Source organism: Cavia porcellus, unplaced genomic scaffold (assembly GCF_034190915.1).
Source record: "Cavia porcellus strain 051 isolate PalLab524CR breed Dunkin Hartley unplaced genomic scaffold, mCavPor4.1 scaffold_15, whole genome shotgun sequence".
Lineage (NCBI taxonomy): Eukaryota > Metazoa > Chordata > Mammalia > Rodentia > Caviidae > Cavia > Cavia porcellus.
The window spans coordinates 36,645,859-36,660,387 of record NW_026947498.1 but is presented as its reverse complement, the minus strand read 5'-3'; the positions used below and the strand labels follow the sequence as shown (position 1 = coordinate 36,660,387).

The window sequence follows — 14,529 nt, the reverse complement described above, 5'->3', positions numbered from 1 at the left end:
AAAAAAGGAAGATTCTTCCCCAGTTCAAATTCATAGAACAGATCCGTTTGTTTTGGGCTTCCTAATCAAATCTATTTCTTTATTCCACAAATGTGTAAAATATTTATACCTACTAATGAGAGTAATTTAAGGTTAAAATGCCCTTTCTCCAAAATGGAAGCCAAGTTTGAAGTTTCCATCTTTACAATATGAAAAGTTCTGTGCCCAGAAGTAATGAGTTTATATATTGTATTGTAATAGAAATTTTATAGCAAGAAATTTTAAAAATTAATTAGTAGCCTGTTACTGTATTGAGACAAGATGTGCACACCTTGCCTGTCACATAATTAGACTGCTAAACCTAGTCAGCCTTGACTGTCTGTGTCCAGCTGCTTTTCATAGATAACCTAGTTCAAGTCAGCTCCTGCAAGGACTGTATTTTCCCACCTAAGAACACAGCCTGTTTTTCTAATATGTTTCAAGGACTTTCTACCAAGGATAAAATAGCTCAGTCAAGGACACGCTTAAGTCTACCCACCCTGCTCAGCACTCTCTGTCCCAGAATTTCTCTACCTCATAATAAACAATTCCCTTTAGTTTATCCTACCTGACAATGTATGACTTAGTTCATGTAACCAATTATACAATAACCTGTACTGCCTGCTTACAAAATGTGTAGAAGTTTGTTTCACTCTCAGTTGGGGCTGATGATTTGGAACTGATTCCCACCAGCCTGCTGACTCCAAACTCCTTGATGTGAGGAGCCTTCTTTTCAGTTTAGTACTAGGTTTCTGCAACAATGTGTTTTTATATTATTATTACTATTATTATTATTATTATTATTATCATCGGTACCAGGGATCAAACTCATGACTGCCTGCTTGCAAGGCAGGCACTTATGCTGCTGAGCTAAATCCCCAGCCAACAATATGTCTTATAAGGGCCAATATATGAATATTGTCAAAGAACAGAATGAGTTGAAGTAAAAACAAATACTTCTTTTGACACAGTTCTATTATACTTCAGTTGTATTATAAAAATTGTAAGACATGTTAGGAAACAATCTGGCTATTTTGTGATTTCTTACATTAAACTACTGCAAGCTTCATCAGCTAGTTTTTACAGAACTCTAAAACATCAGTACAGTGTATTTTTCTTCAGTATACATCAATTGATATATTTTTATCAATGCTATATATAATTGAATTCTCATGTCTCATAAGTTTTAAACTCTTTTTGAACAGCAAATGTTCTCCAGGAAAAAAAATAGTTTTTAAACTCAATCTTCCATTTCTCTCTGTATAATTTCAAAGCTTTTTAAATAGGGATATTAAAAGATTAATTACTTAAACAAAGCATACTACCTGGCCATGCACACTGCAACAGTGCCACTGATTTGCCTCCAGGAGCAGCACACAGATCCAGAACTTTCTCTCCATCCCTTAATTCTAGAGCCAGTACTGGGAAAAGAGAAGCAGCATTCAGAAGATAGTATTTTTTCAGGTTCCCAACTTGATGTCTTTCTGAAGGCATTTGGTCTGGAGTTCTTTTGAGGTAACATTTCATTGATTTAGGATAGTCTGGTAAAGACCCTTGAAAAAGTCTGTGATAACCCTTCAAATATAAATCCTTTTCCAGTTCACAAGGGTAATTGAATCGGTTGAGGAGGACAGCATACTGCCACAGTGACGGAGATGTCAGTATATCTCTAGAAACGGGGAAAAAAAAGAATATTAATATTAAATGCATCAATATGATTTTATATTATTAATGGGGTTGGGATGGTCCTAGGTTCATACTTTACTTACTCCTGACTCCCAGAGACAGGAGTATTTCTCACATTTCCTTTTACTTCATGAGGCCCTCATATAGTTTGACTCTGTTGTTACAAACCTGCCCATATTCTAAAATTTGGCATTATTCATTGTGGCTTTTAAAAATTAATTTAAATCGTTAATATTGTATTATAATTACTGTTCTTTTTTCTTTAAATTCTGTGTCACACAGGTATATTTCACTTGCCTCAGCCTTAATCTTCCCTATGGACTATCATCTTGTCAAAAAAACTCCTGCATTAACAAAATGTACATCCATCAAAACAGAGTTCTACATTTCTGTCTAGCACTATCCACACAAGAAACTGATGGTCAGACACAAGAATATTAATATTGGTGTGAAAAACTTTATCATCAAAATGTGCTTGAAGGAGTATTAAAGTTTTCCTCCAATGTGGATAAAAGGTATGAAAAGCTAACTACAGTGAACTCTATAGTAATGGAGTTAATGAGCTGACAAGTGGCTGAGATGATTCAGATCCAAGGATGATTTAAAAATCACTTACGAACTGATGAGGCAGGCTTTCCACCCAACAGCTTTACCTTCCTAAAATTGTATTTCGTCCAATTAGATCTCTTGACTATTACAAGCTCACATCAACTAACAGATGATAGAGCAGGAAATATTTACTAGCTGACCTTTTTGACTGAGTTATTTGAGAGCTTCATTAACCATAGTCAATTAAATAAATTTCAGGTGCTACTCACCCTGGAGCTGCCAATATGAGGAATGGCTGGATTGAAATCTAACACCTGTGACACCTGGATTGAAATCTAACACCTGCGACACAAGGATACCATGTGAATTTCAATTTAGGGTAATATGTGGAACTATTTTCTCTTCTCAATGCCTTTTGCCATGGATGAGATGGTGCATCATAGGATCCTGGCATAATTGTTTCAGCTATTTCAGTAGTTAACTACTTTAGGAAAGTGGTTTCCAAACTTTAATGTGTATGGGAGTAAAACTGATGCTGCTGATCTCTAGGACCACACTTGGGTAACTCCTGCTTTACCACAGACTCTAAAGAGAAATCTAAATGCTGCTGTTGTAAATCTTTTGAAAGCACATCTTTATTGTACCCTACAAGCTGGATACAAACTTACACTACACTGTGAGTCACATTTAAAGAGATGTGGTCAGAAACATAATTTAATTTATGCAGACTGGAGTGAGTTTCATGTGCCGACCTCTTTGTTAACTAAGGGTAGGATACTTTCATCTAGATAATATCAGACAGGGAAATTTAGTTACTATTATTTTTTTCTTTCCAGACATTCAAACCTATTCCTGGTATTTATTCTTTAAACTGATTTTCAGAAACAACCAGTCAATTAAAAATAATTTATAACTGTAGATACATAAATATAATAAACTTGATTAGGGTGTTAAATGCACAACACCTCGAGAGAATTAACATCTTTATTGTAATTTAGTCTTTCTAACTTGAGAATAGTATTTCTTCATTTAGTCGTAATTTTCTTTCAGCTCTCAAAGTAAAGGTAATACTGTATATTTCCTTTGAGGCAGGTTATTTAAGAGGATCATCACCTTAGGAACAGTATAAAATTTTTCTATCACCTAATATAGAATATAGTAACTGGAAAAAATGAGACAGAAAGTTCTAAGCCAAAGGCAAGGGCACATATGGCAGTTGCCAATCTAGACAATGACTGCTGTAAACAGCTTGTGCCTATAAAAATCCCTAAGAAAGCACCCTGTATTATCCTAACCTCCATTGTGCTTAGTCAATGTTATCCTTTTGTTAACACTCACTCATAAGCTAACTATATACTATGCAACATCTATACACTAGATGCTTCTATTTCCTGGTGATATAAAAGTTACATCAAAGCCATGTATAGTAGCACATACTTGAAATCCCAGCACTCAGGAGTGTGAGCTGAGAGAACTACCCCAAGTTTGAGGTCAGTCTGAGCTACATAGTAAATCCAAGACCTCCCTGAACTACATATGGAGACCTCGTCTCAAAAAAACAATCACATCAACTACATGTTCGAAAATCATTACATACTAGGTACATTAATTTACTGATGATATAAAATTAGTTTATGCTTAAATTTCTGAGAAGCAAAGAAAATATTAAGTAAAAATGACTAAGAGACAACCATTAAGTAAAACTGAACAGATGGCACACAAAGGTGACTAAGCCTTGAGAAAGTCACTGAAGCTACTAATGCATCACAGCACAAGTCACACTGCTTACTTATTCCCAACTGCCTTCTATGGGGATCATAAGTTAATTTTTTCTGTGTCCTTGACTAGCTCCTTGGGGACTAAGTCCATGTATAAATTAATCTAGTTTTATTTATGAATCACTTGACTTACTATTACTTGTTTATGGGGGATGGTGGTGCTGGAAATTGAACACATGGTGTGACACATTCTAACCTGTGGTTTACCACTGAGCTTTACTGTAAGCCTATTGTACTATTTTTAAAATTTTCAATTTAATTTTAATTAAATTTTAGTTAAGTTAAATTTTTGAAAAATTGCTAATTTGGATACTTGGGTAGTATAATTTTTTAATCTTTTTAAAATTTTTATTTTAAAGAGAATAAAAATCAAACAAAACAGAATAAAACCAATCAAAAATGAAAGCATAGTTTAAAAGAATAAAACCAAAATAAAAACAGAATAAAGCCAATCAAAACAAAACAGTAAAAATGGTATAGAACTTCAAAACAAGAAAATGAGAAATCAACAATGGCTATCATAATGCCTCTTGTTATCTTCAAAATTGTCGCCCACACCATTAGACACAACAAAATCAAACAAAACAGAATGAAACCAATCAAAACAGAACATTGAATAAAACAAGAAATCAGAACAAAATAAAACAGTGAGAATAATACTGGATTTCAAAAACTTGACAGAAGGAAATCCCCTATATTTACTAGATTGCACTCTGTTATCTTCTCAACAGATGCCCAGACCACCAGCCTCAGGCCTGCAAAGTCAAGCAAACAACAAAGGCATTAAGTTTGGTACTGCAGATGCTATCAACTCAGCCTGTCCTCTGAATCAGCCAGTTGCTTACTGTGGGTGGGAGTGGGGAGTGTCTCCCAGCCATGTGCCAGTTAGCCCACAGGATGGGCCACTGGTTTCTCATTCTTATTACTCCTCCCAGGCCCAGCATGGCTTCTGCTGACTCACAGGGAGAATTCAGCTTGTCCTCCTCCTGGGACTGGCATGGCTTACACCATGCAGCAAGGAAGGTGATTTTTATTTAACTTTTCGGTGACATTCTTTTCTCATTCTACTCTCTATTTGACCTTTCCTATATAATGAAGACAAAAACTAGTTTATCTAGAAATTGCTAAATACAAATGATATAAACATGTAGATTATGAAAGAATTGAAATTTTCATATTTAGAAAAGTAAAATTCCATGTTTTAATAATGTTCAATCAATCATTTTAAACCTTTACAGAATAAATCAATTCCTAAAAAGGTATCAAAGTATGCCTTCCATACTTTGCCATTTAATTTCTATTCTTTAGAGATTCTAATGAGCTGTTAACACCCTACTTTTTCCTGATTGTGTTACTTGATAAGTTTTCTTCTTGTCTCATTTGGAGCAATTTATGCACAGATCCATTATGAGTGCTATCTCAGATTGGGAGTCCTTAGAATTTGTTGTCTGGTGAAAACAAAAGGCTAATAATCACGAATAAAGGGACTGCTTCAAATTAGGAAACGATGCATACTGCAGGCTCAGATCCTTCACAGCAGTACAAATGGCAGAAAAAAAGGCATGTAGATTTAAGTCACAGGTTTGGTTTGTCCTAATTGTGAGACACTTGCCAATGCTTTTGACTTGTAAAGGGGCTAAAAATTACAAGAATCTGCACAAATTAATTTGAAAATGTATATACAGCCAACATATTTAATAAAAGAAATCTAAACACTAAATTTCTCTTTCCCCTAACCACCCCACTTTACTTCCTTTCCCAAATTCAGGTAATAATACTACAGTGTTTACTAATAGTTATGTAATTTTTCTTTCTGCATGTGAACTCTAGGTAGGTGAGATCACAGTTACACATTTTGTCCTTTGTTTCTTTTTCGATGAAGTACACATAAAATTTCCAAAGTACATACAGATTGCCAACTAATCCTCCTTCATGTATATTTGAGGACAGAACACATGTAATCTACCTTTGTATCCTCAGTGCACAGCACAATACCTAGGGCATAAACTTTGCTTAAATTGTGAATAAATGAATGACTTGCCCAAGTATTACAGTACTGGTTCTTCTTTGTCAGGGAAGAAATGACAGAATTAGTAAATTATAACAATAAAATCTTGAAATTATAATAGCTATATTAACAAAATGTAATGGAAACACAAGTGGGAAAGCCTGATTGTAACAAAAAAATCTTTATATTGAGAGTTTATGTAAATATTCATTATATCTTCTCAAATAATACATTTTCCCCCATATTACATAAGAGGTCAGTGAGGCAGATGTGTTCAATAATTTTTCTACCTCCTGCACTCTAAGATGCTCAAGTAGGATTTGAATCTATACTCATAATCACTGTACAAAGGAGAAAGAATAGCAGCATTTCTGGCATAGGCAACAATATCATTGTACCAAAATCATGAAGGTGTTTCTTTAGTCATGATATGATCTTCGACCCAAATGCAATAGCCATAGACAGTGAGGGAGCAAAGATGATCTGAATACAGGAAGCCACACAACGGAATATGGAAGCTTTGAGAAGCAGTTTGACAGAGTAAGACACACTCATGAGCATTTACCAAATGGGAACTGTGTATCTGCAAGTTAGTTCACCCCTGTGTGCTTCAACTTGCCTGTCTATAAGTGGACATGACTCTATCTTAGGAAGAGAATACCTGTTACTTCCACAATGAGAATACTATCAGCACAAAGTGCCATTAAAATGTTGATTAAAATAAGCAAACTAATGTACACACCAGAAGTGGGAGACATGGCTATTGAAATATGTCAGACAGGAGATGAAGAAGCCCTGAATAAATAGTAGTAGAGTTAAAAAAGGTATACAAAATAAGAAATTTTTCAGGTAGAAGTGATAGTCTTTGAAAGCTATTTCAGATTTTGACAAAGAAAGGGTAGTAGAATATGGTGAATAGTACCATGTGTAGTTAGGGAGACACCAAGAAAACTCTTACATCTGACACCAAATACAATTTTAAGGCTCACAAGACTACTGTCAAATCTGATTACTCAATAGGATACATAGAACTCATGGAAAGGTGTTAAAACTTACTATGATGGTATGATTTATTTCAACAAAAGCACACAGATTAAAATCAATCTTAGATAAAAAACCTGTGTGACTGCCCACACAGCATACTATTAGTTCCAACTTCTCTGGAGGTTGAGCTGGTATCTGCAGATAGGCCCCACCCAGTCAGTGTAAACTATTAGGTATGGCCTAACACTCTAGGTAAAACAAGACACTCTTATCTCATACCTGTCAAGGACCCAGTGATCACCTGCCTGGAGCTGATGACAAATGCTAGACTTACTTTTGGGTAAGGTTCGATCTTTATTACAAAGGTAATGAAGGTATGGAGGAAAAAACTGAAACAGCTAGGTCGAAAGCTATGTCTTCAGCTGAGACAAAATATGCAAGTAGCAAAGACAACATAAATTTGTAAGAGAAAAATATTAATATGCTTTTGAGCCTGCTGAATATGAAATTGAGTGCAGCTGCCAACTTGTAAGCATGGGACTAAATCTGGGCAAACACTGAAGTTCAGATGATAATACAATGATGGAAGTTTAAAGTCATGCCATGAAAGGACTCACTTGAAAGGGAATAGACAAGCAGAGCACTGACTGAATAAAGTCTAAGGGATTCTCAGAAGGTGGCTCAGCAAGAAAGGCTATTATAAACAGGAAAATGAAAGAAAAATTTTAAATCTTTTCCCATTACTATAAAAAACTAAAATTAATGAGTACATTATAGATGAGGGGAGGGGTAACCCAATTTCCCCTGAAACTAAACAGACTCCAAGCACATTATGTCAAGGAAATAAATAGGTATAAAACAAAAGTATATAATTCTGTCTTCATTCCCTGCTGCTATTTTCCATGTTCAGACTATTTTCTGAAAAAGCTTTTATTTTGCTTATGGCAAATTTAGCACCTGATTATGCAAAACTTAAATTACCATGAAACCAAATAAAAAGATAGATGAAGCAGAAAGCACTGCTAATTAAATGGAGTCAAGGTTCACCGCTCATTTTGTTTAGAGTTGAATAATAACTCTGTATGTCTGTCTTGACACACCAACTAGAAAAATAATTCATTACAGGATATGGATAGCCAGATCACTATAAAATCTGCAGATGAAATCTCTTGAATCATCCACATTAGCCTAATTACATCTCAGGTATGAGATACATAACAAGGGTCAGCTGGAAGGTGTTGAACCAGCGACCCCAGGCCCAAGTTCCAGCTTTGCAGCTTACTACCTCAATGAACTCAAGCAAGTTAAACTGCATGCAGTATCCTCAGGTGAAAACTGAAAAACAAATCTCATAGGTTTGGTCTGGAAATCCCACAAGTCACTATTGTCTGCCAAATGATAAGCATATAAGATAGTTGGATACTCTACCTAAATACCTTTACATACTTTAAAATCTCATTATTATAAACTTCACCAATCACGCTCTGTGATACAAAATACCCATTTTGATACTGTTCGGAAAAAAGGCTATACACATTTTCATGTTACACTATTTGAGTTTTCTAAATAACCTAACTCGCCCTATATCCACATCAGGACCAACCAACACTTCATTAGCTAAGATTTAATGTTGTTTTAACCAATATTTATTAACATGAGAGATGGAAAAAGACAACCATATGAGAAATTACTGCATGAAATAAGTTCTGGATAGTATCTGTAGCCATATAACTGTTTTTGGATCTCTGGAAGGATGTATTGGACTGCTGTTCCCAATTTCCCCAGCAGGGCATGCTTCCCTCAGCCTAGAATGTTTTCTCTTGCTCTGATAATTCCTGTAAGTCCTGTAAGACCTGGCTTTTCCTCCGAACTTCACTTGCATCCTCTCACTTTGACAGATATAGCAATGATACTCCTACTGCTACAATACTTAGTAAATTATATCATTTACACAGTTGACATCATAACCTTCTGTTTAAATCTCTATGAACACTAGACTATTTACAAACTAGACATGAGGAATGCCTTGTTCTAAGTATTCCAGGGGGTATTGTATATGCAGTTCTGTATCAGGCACTCAATGTCAAATCCTATTAACAGCAAAACTCACCAAATATACTCAACAAATTTCTCTCATTTGCTTTTATGTATTAAACTTTTATTTTTATAAAACATTTAAAGAATTTATGTACCTGCAAGTATTTATTCAAAATATAGCTAACCATAGACAGAACGTATTAGAAATATGATTACTATAGTATAACACATAAGTAAGTCTTGGCTTTAAAGACTTGTATTAGCTTCTGAATTTTAGGAACTACTAAAATATCCTCCAAATTGTGAAGATTTTTATGTTACAGTATAATTACTTTTGTCTAATTGGTGGGCAAGCTTGTTTCAAGGAAGAAAACAATTGCTCACAACAAGGTATAACTTTTGCTTAATATCTATAGAAAATTTATTTCTCTCCTTTTCCTTACCAGTGACTCAATTCCTTTTACTTCTTTTCCACAGGCCCAGCAGGAGTGGGCAGTCACATTTCAACTCCTGTTTTATCCTCACCGCAGACTGACCCCCCACAAAGATGTATTACTTTCTTCCACATTACGTTCTTGGTAGCTTAAGTACCAAGAGGTCAGTAATACTAACCTTACTGTATTCCACGACTCTCCAAGTTCTCTGGAATACTCTTTGTCAAAATGATCCAACACAATTCTGCAAATCTGTTTTGCAAGCTTTCCTCCCGATTTTGCTTTCAGCTACGACGGTAAGAAATATTTGCTGACACACACTGATACCACAAATTTATTGAATTTCAACATTAGTACACTCTATTAAGATCTTTTAATTTGTTTTTACAATGGGATCAATACCCTACTTGTAACAAAACTATTACTAACGAAGTTGTTTTCCAGTACTGACCACGAAGCAAAAGTGAAAATAGAATCTAGTAATACTAAAGAACCCATTTTTAAAAACCCAGGGTAGATGTAACTATTAAGGGCGAACTTCATGGGAACTCTTAACTATCTTGGCAAATTTTCTGTAAACCTAAACGTATTCCAATTTCTTAAAAGTTTATTTAGAAAAAAAAAGTCGCCCTCGTTTCTTCCTGTAACTCCTCGCTATTGTTTTATTTATTCATTTAACAAAAGTGTCCCGAGGGCCCAGAAATTCGTAACCGTGGGGTACAACCCGACACAAAATGGTCTGAGAGAACAGGGAGCTCAGAGGAAGGAAGCGCGCTGAGGAAGTGCTCAGAAGTGGAAGTGAGAAGCTGCAAGTTTGCGAGTTAGCTGGAGGGAACCAATTTTTTGGTAACACAGAGATGGCCTTGGGAGAAAATTACAGAGAACGCTCAAGAGCAACGAGTCAGGGAGTTCAACATTACTGCTGAGCTCAGGACCGCGAAGCCAAAAAAAAAAAAAAAATTGTCCCTCCCTCAGCCCTCCCCCGCCTTCTCGACCGCGCCGCAAACTCGTACGATCCGAGGCGCCCAGTCCGGATCTAGGGCCTCACCCGAGTCAGCATTATCCTGCGGCGAACTTCTACACAACAGTTCCACACAATTTGGCATTAAAAGCCTTCAGCAAATACAAATCACAAGTAGACTTCCGGTACTAGCCGCCATTCGCGTTCATCCTCGCTTCCCGGTTGAATTTCTCGCGAGATTCTTCTCCTAGGATCTCAAAATCTCGCCCCAAGGCCAATATCCCGCGAGAGGTACTCGCGGAGTTTCTCAGTGGCTGGCTGACTAGCAAGTGTTTGGCAAGGGCGGGCTGTGGGGGCGACAAAAAGACGCTCGGGGGCGTGGCCAGGGCCCGCTCGAGACTGCGCTGCAGGGCTTCAGAAACTGCGTAACTCAGCATGCTGCGCTGTGTCTGTGTGCCAGCGTTCCGTGAGAGAAGGGTCTGTTTCTGTTAGGCTGTTTTGTCATCGTTTTAGGCTGAGAGGCAAAGCTAATCTACCAAATCTGTCCACCCGCCCCGGCAACTTGAAATGCGGTGGAAAAAAATGTTTGTTTCCTAGGATGAGGCAGGGGGATAATTTCTTAGAGAATTAAGTGGAAATACACAGATAAGGTGCACAATACTGGTCAACAGTAAAGGCCCTTTTGTTCTCTGCTGTTGTGTACTCCTTTCACTGTCAAGATCATTTTGTCATCGGGCTTGGATACCAGATTCCTGGGGACCAAAATGACTCTCCCCGCCAGCCAGCCTACGCACTCACTTCTACAACAGCTACTTTTAATAGAAAAATGTTAATTGCACCCATTCTGGTAAGAAAATTAGCGCATTTGCTTTTAGTGTTATTCAATTGCTCCCTTGTAGGAGCCAGCAGTGATTTATAAGAGAACTTGAGCATAGTTCCTGATACAGGTAGCAACCTTTTGAATAGGGCTTTAATCCTTAAACTGGATCCATAGGTATAAACAAAGTTGCAAGTGTATTATCCACATGAAAAGCTAAGCGAGCTTATCTCTAATGAAATTTAAAGCCTAATATATTCTAACAAGGTTCCTAGTAATCTAAAAATGAACCTTACTAGAATATAAATTTGTTGCAAAATATGGTATTCAGGAGTAAAAAACGGTAAAATGGATGTTACTGACTGATGTTTAGGCAAAGTCACTAATCTAACTTTCAGCCTTTATACTCGCATAGATTTTATTTATTTTTTTAACATTTATTACAAAATGTAACAACCAATGAATTACTGCACTTTACTTACAATGTAGACATAAGAGGCAAGAGAGTAGTAAACACATGCTATAATTCTATTAGGGAAATACTGTGTTATACATAGGAAGAGATAATTCTGTATTTTGCGCCTCAGCATATTTCTGATTTTATGATTTTAAATGAACATTTTCACAAGTTTTTATCTGCATTTTTGATAACCTTAAAATAGGTATGGGTGTAGTTTGAGTAGGTTTTCAAATCTTATTACCTATGTTTCTTTGGTAAATTCCTTCTTCATATTCACTTGTTAAAGAATCATCAGTGTCACATTGGAAGTACTTTCGCAGTTTCTCTTAATTCATATCAAATGCAAAGCCACTTTGAATTGCTAAATAATATTGGTTTATTAATTTCATTGCTCTCAACTGTATAACTTTCTTCTTACAATGGAAGCCAACTGTTTCATCCTCCCAATATTTTAGTTTGACCTTTTGTGTTTAAGCCCTTTATCAAGTACCAAATCTATGTATCATGAGAATTTAAATGCGTTTGCCACCCATCTCAAATAGCTACTAAAGAATAAACAAAGATCTATATTTTTAGGGATAAAATGTTAGAGCATACTTGTTTTAAGGCACTACAGGCATACAATTAAAGACAGCTGACATACATTAATTTTTTATGTTAAAGAATCAATTAGCATTACTGATGAAGACATCTCTAGGCAGAAAGTTTTATTTAAGCATCTTTGTGGTGAAATCAGTTCATCCAAGTGGTGTTTCTAAATAAATGCACTTTATGGACCATCTCCTATACTGTTTCATATTTACATACAACATACCTCAAACCCCTGCACATTTAGACACGGGCTTATTTTTCTCCCCAAAATGTTAAGGGCAGGCTCTGTAGTAAAAAAAAAAAAAAAAAAAAAAATCTAAAATTAAAAAATCCGTTGCTCATTAAAACACATGGTAGAAAAACATGAGAAATCCGTGACCACTAATAGGAACTGAGTATAGTTTTAGGCAATCCTGGACTTTGATTTCAGGTGAGGCTTTTACTAGTTTAGGGATCCAAGTGGTAAGTGCAAACTCCAGTAGACAATCCACTGTGATGGAGGTCTAAGTATACTACTATCATTTTAATTACTTTTAATTGCCCTATTTAGGGCAATGTAGTGTAGAACAAGTATACAATTATTAAAGTATGGAATTTTTTGCTTCCATAAAGTATGGAATTTGTAGTGAAAGCCTGAATCTCCAATATCTCAGAGATACTGTATTTGGAGATGCACTCTTTAAAGAGGTAGTCGGGCTAAAATGGGACTGTGAAGTCCTAATCCAGTAGGACTGGTGTCTTTATAAAATACAGAAAACTGGGCACACTAAGAAACACCAGCGGCAAGAGCACAGAGAAAAAGCCACATGAGAACACAGTAACTTGGCAGCTATCCCTAAGTCCAAAGTGAGAAGCTTCAGGAAAAACTAAACCTGGTGGCACCTTGATCTTGGATCTTTACCCTCTGCAAGAAAGGAAATAAATTTATGTTGTTTAAACCGCCCAATCTGTAGAATTGGTTATGGCAGCTCTAGAAAACTAATATAACTGAAGTATAAATGTATATTAAAATTTCTTATTGATACATTATTATAAAAATTGGGAGTGGACTGATTCACCTGGGTCAAAATTTCTGCTTCAATGGTATGTAAAAGGAATTTATAATTCATGCTCTAAACAACCAAATGATTCTTTCGTCTCTATTTTCTCTTTAATTAAAAGTTGATTCTCCAGAGAAAATTCATTTCTGATTCCTATTTTTGTCTAAAACAAACCTAAATTCTATGATCTGGTTCCCCAATGCTAAAAAATTATTGTTTTGATAACCTATGCTACACATCAATGTAAGTTCTGAAATATGTGAATTTGTTCGAAGGATCAGCTATAACATGTTTCTTGAATAACACTAATTAGTATTAGCAGAACCTCAGCCACAAAATATATTCCGCTTATAGAAGTAGGTATTTCAGCCAAAGACGATCAAATTTATAACCTACAACTTTTTTTATAAGCAATTTCACTTTTCAAAAGCTTTGGCCACCTGAAAGCATAGATTTCTTTGGTTGGAAAAGGAGAAATTAAGTATTATGAGTAGCATGGTATATCAAACATATCACATCAAAATATAATAGTAACAGTGAAAAGTTGCAAATACGTCTTTTATGGGTGAAGTTTTGCTAAGCATTGACAGGGAATTTTACATATTAAGTAAACTAGAGATTTTTACTTATCATATAAAAGAGTCAGACTTTGGATTAATGACATTGTGCTTAAATAATCTATATAAAACTAGAAATTTCATTTCCATTATAAAAAATATACATTACAAACGTATTTCAAAAGTTGAGGGAAAACACAGAACCAGTAAACTCTAAAAAAGATCACTATAAGCATTTTGCAACATTTCTTTCTAATGTTTTTATGCAGTTTGATACTTATCAATTACAGCAATATATAGTATTCACATATTAATTTTCCAATAGAAGCTCATAGAATTGTCTTTTAAATACGTAAAAATACGTACATTGGCCAGAAGCTTTAAAAAAAGATAGACACTGAACCAATCATAATAAGGTGCAATGATACTATATTTAGCAACCTTTAAAGATCACATTTCTCACTTATATATATGTATATAATTGCATGAAATTTTTTTCATGAAAATAACAAGGTCATTATTTTAATCTGCTGATTCATCTTTTAACAATCATATGAAAAAATCTTATTAAAAGAAAATCATTTAAATGCAATGAATGAAAAAACAGTA

The 14,529-nt window shown here is 35.3% G+C and overlaps 1 protein-coding gene across 2 annotated transcripts in view; it reads right to left on the bottom strand.

Annotated features, from left to right (window-relative positions):
* LOC100713927 (tRNA (cytosine(34)-C(5))-methyltransferase, mitochondrial) overlaps positions 1–10,831 on the bottom strand; it is a 115,249-nt gene extending 104,418 nt beyond the window's left edge. Inside the window, exons 1-3 of one of the 2 annotated variants that reach the window (XM_063224788.1) lie at positions 10,543–10,831; positions 9,673–9,782; positions 1,344–1,687 (exon numbers count right to left, since the gene is read on the bottom strand). In XM_063224788.1, coding sequence (XP_063080858.1) covers positions 1,344–1,687; positions 9,673–9,782; positions 10,543–10,554 — 466 coding nt within the window. In that variant the 5' untranslated portion in view covers positions 10,555–10,831. The remainder of the gene's footprint in view (positions 1–1,343; positions 1,688–9,672; positions 9,783–10,542) is intronic. The other variant, XM_003469328.4, reaches the window with a different exon arrangement.
* Between the last annotated feature and the right edge of the window lie 3,698 nt (positions 10,832–14,529).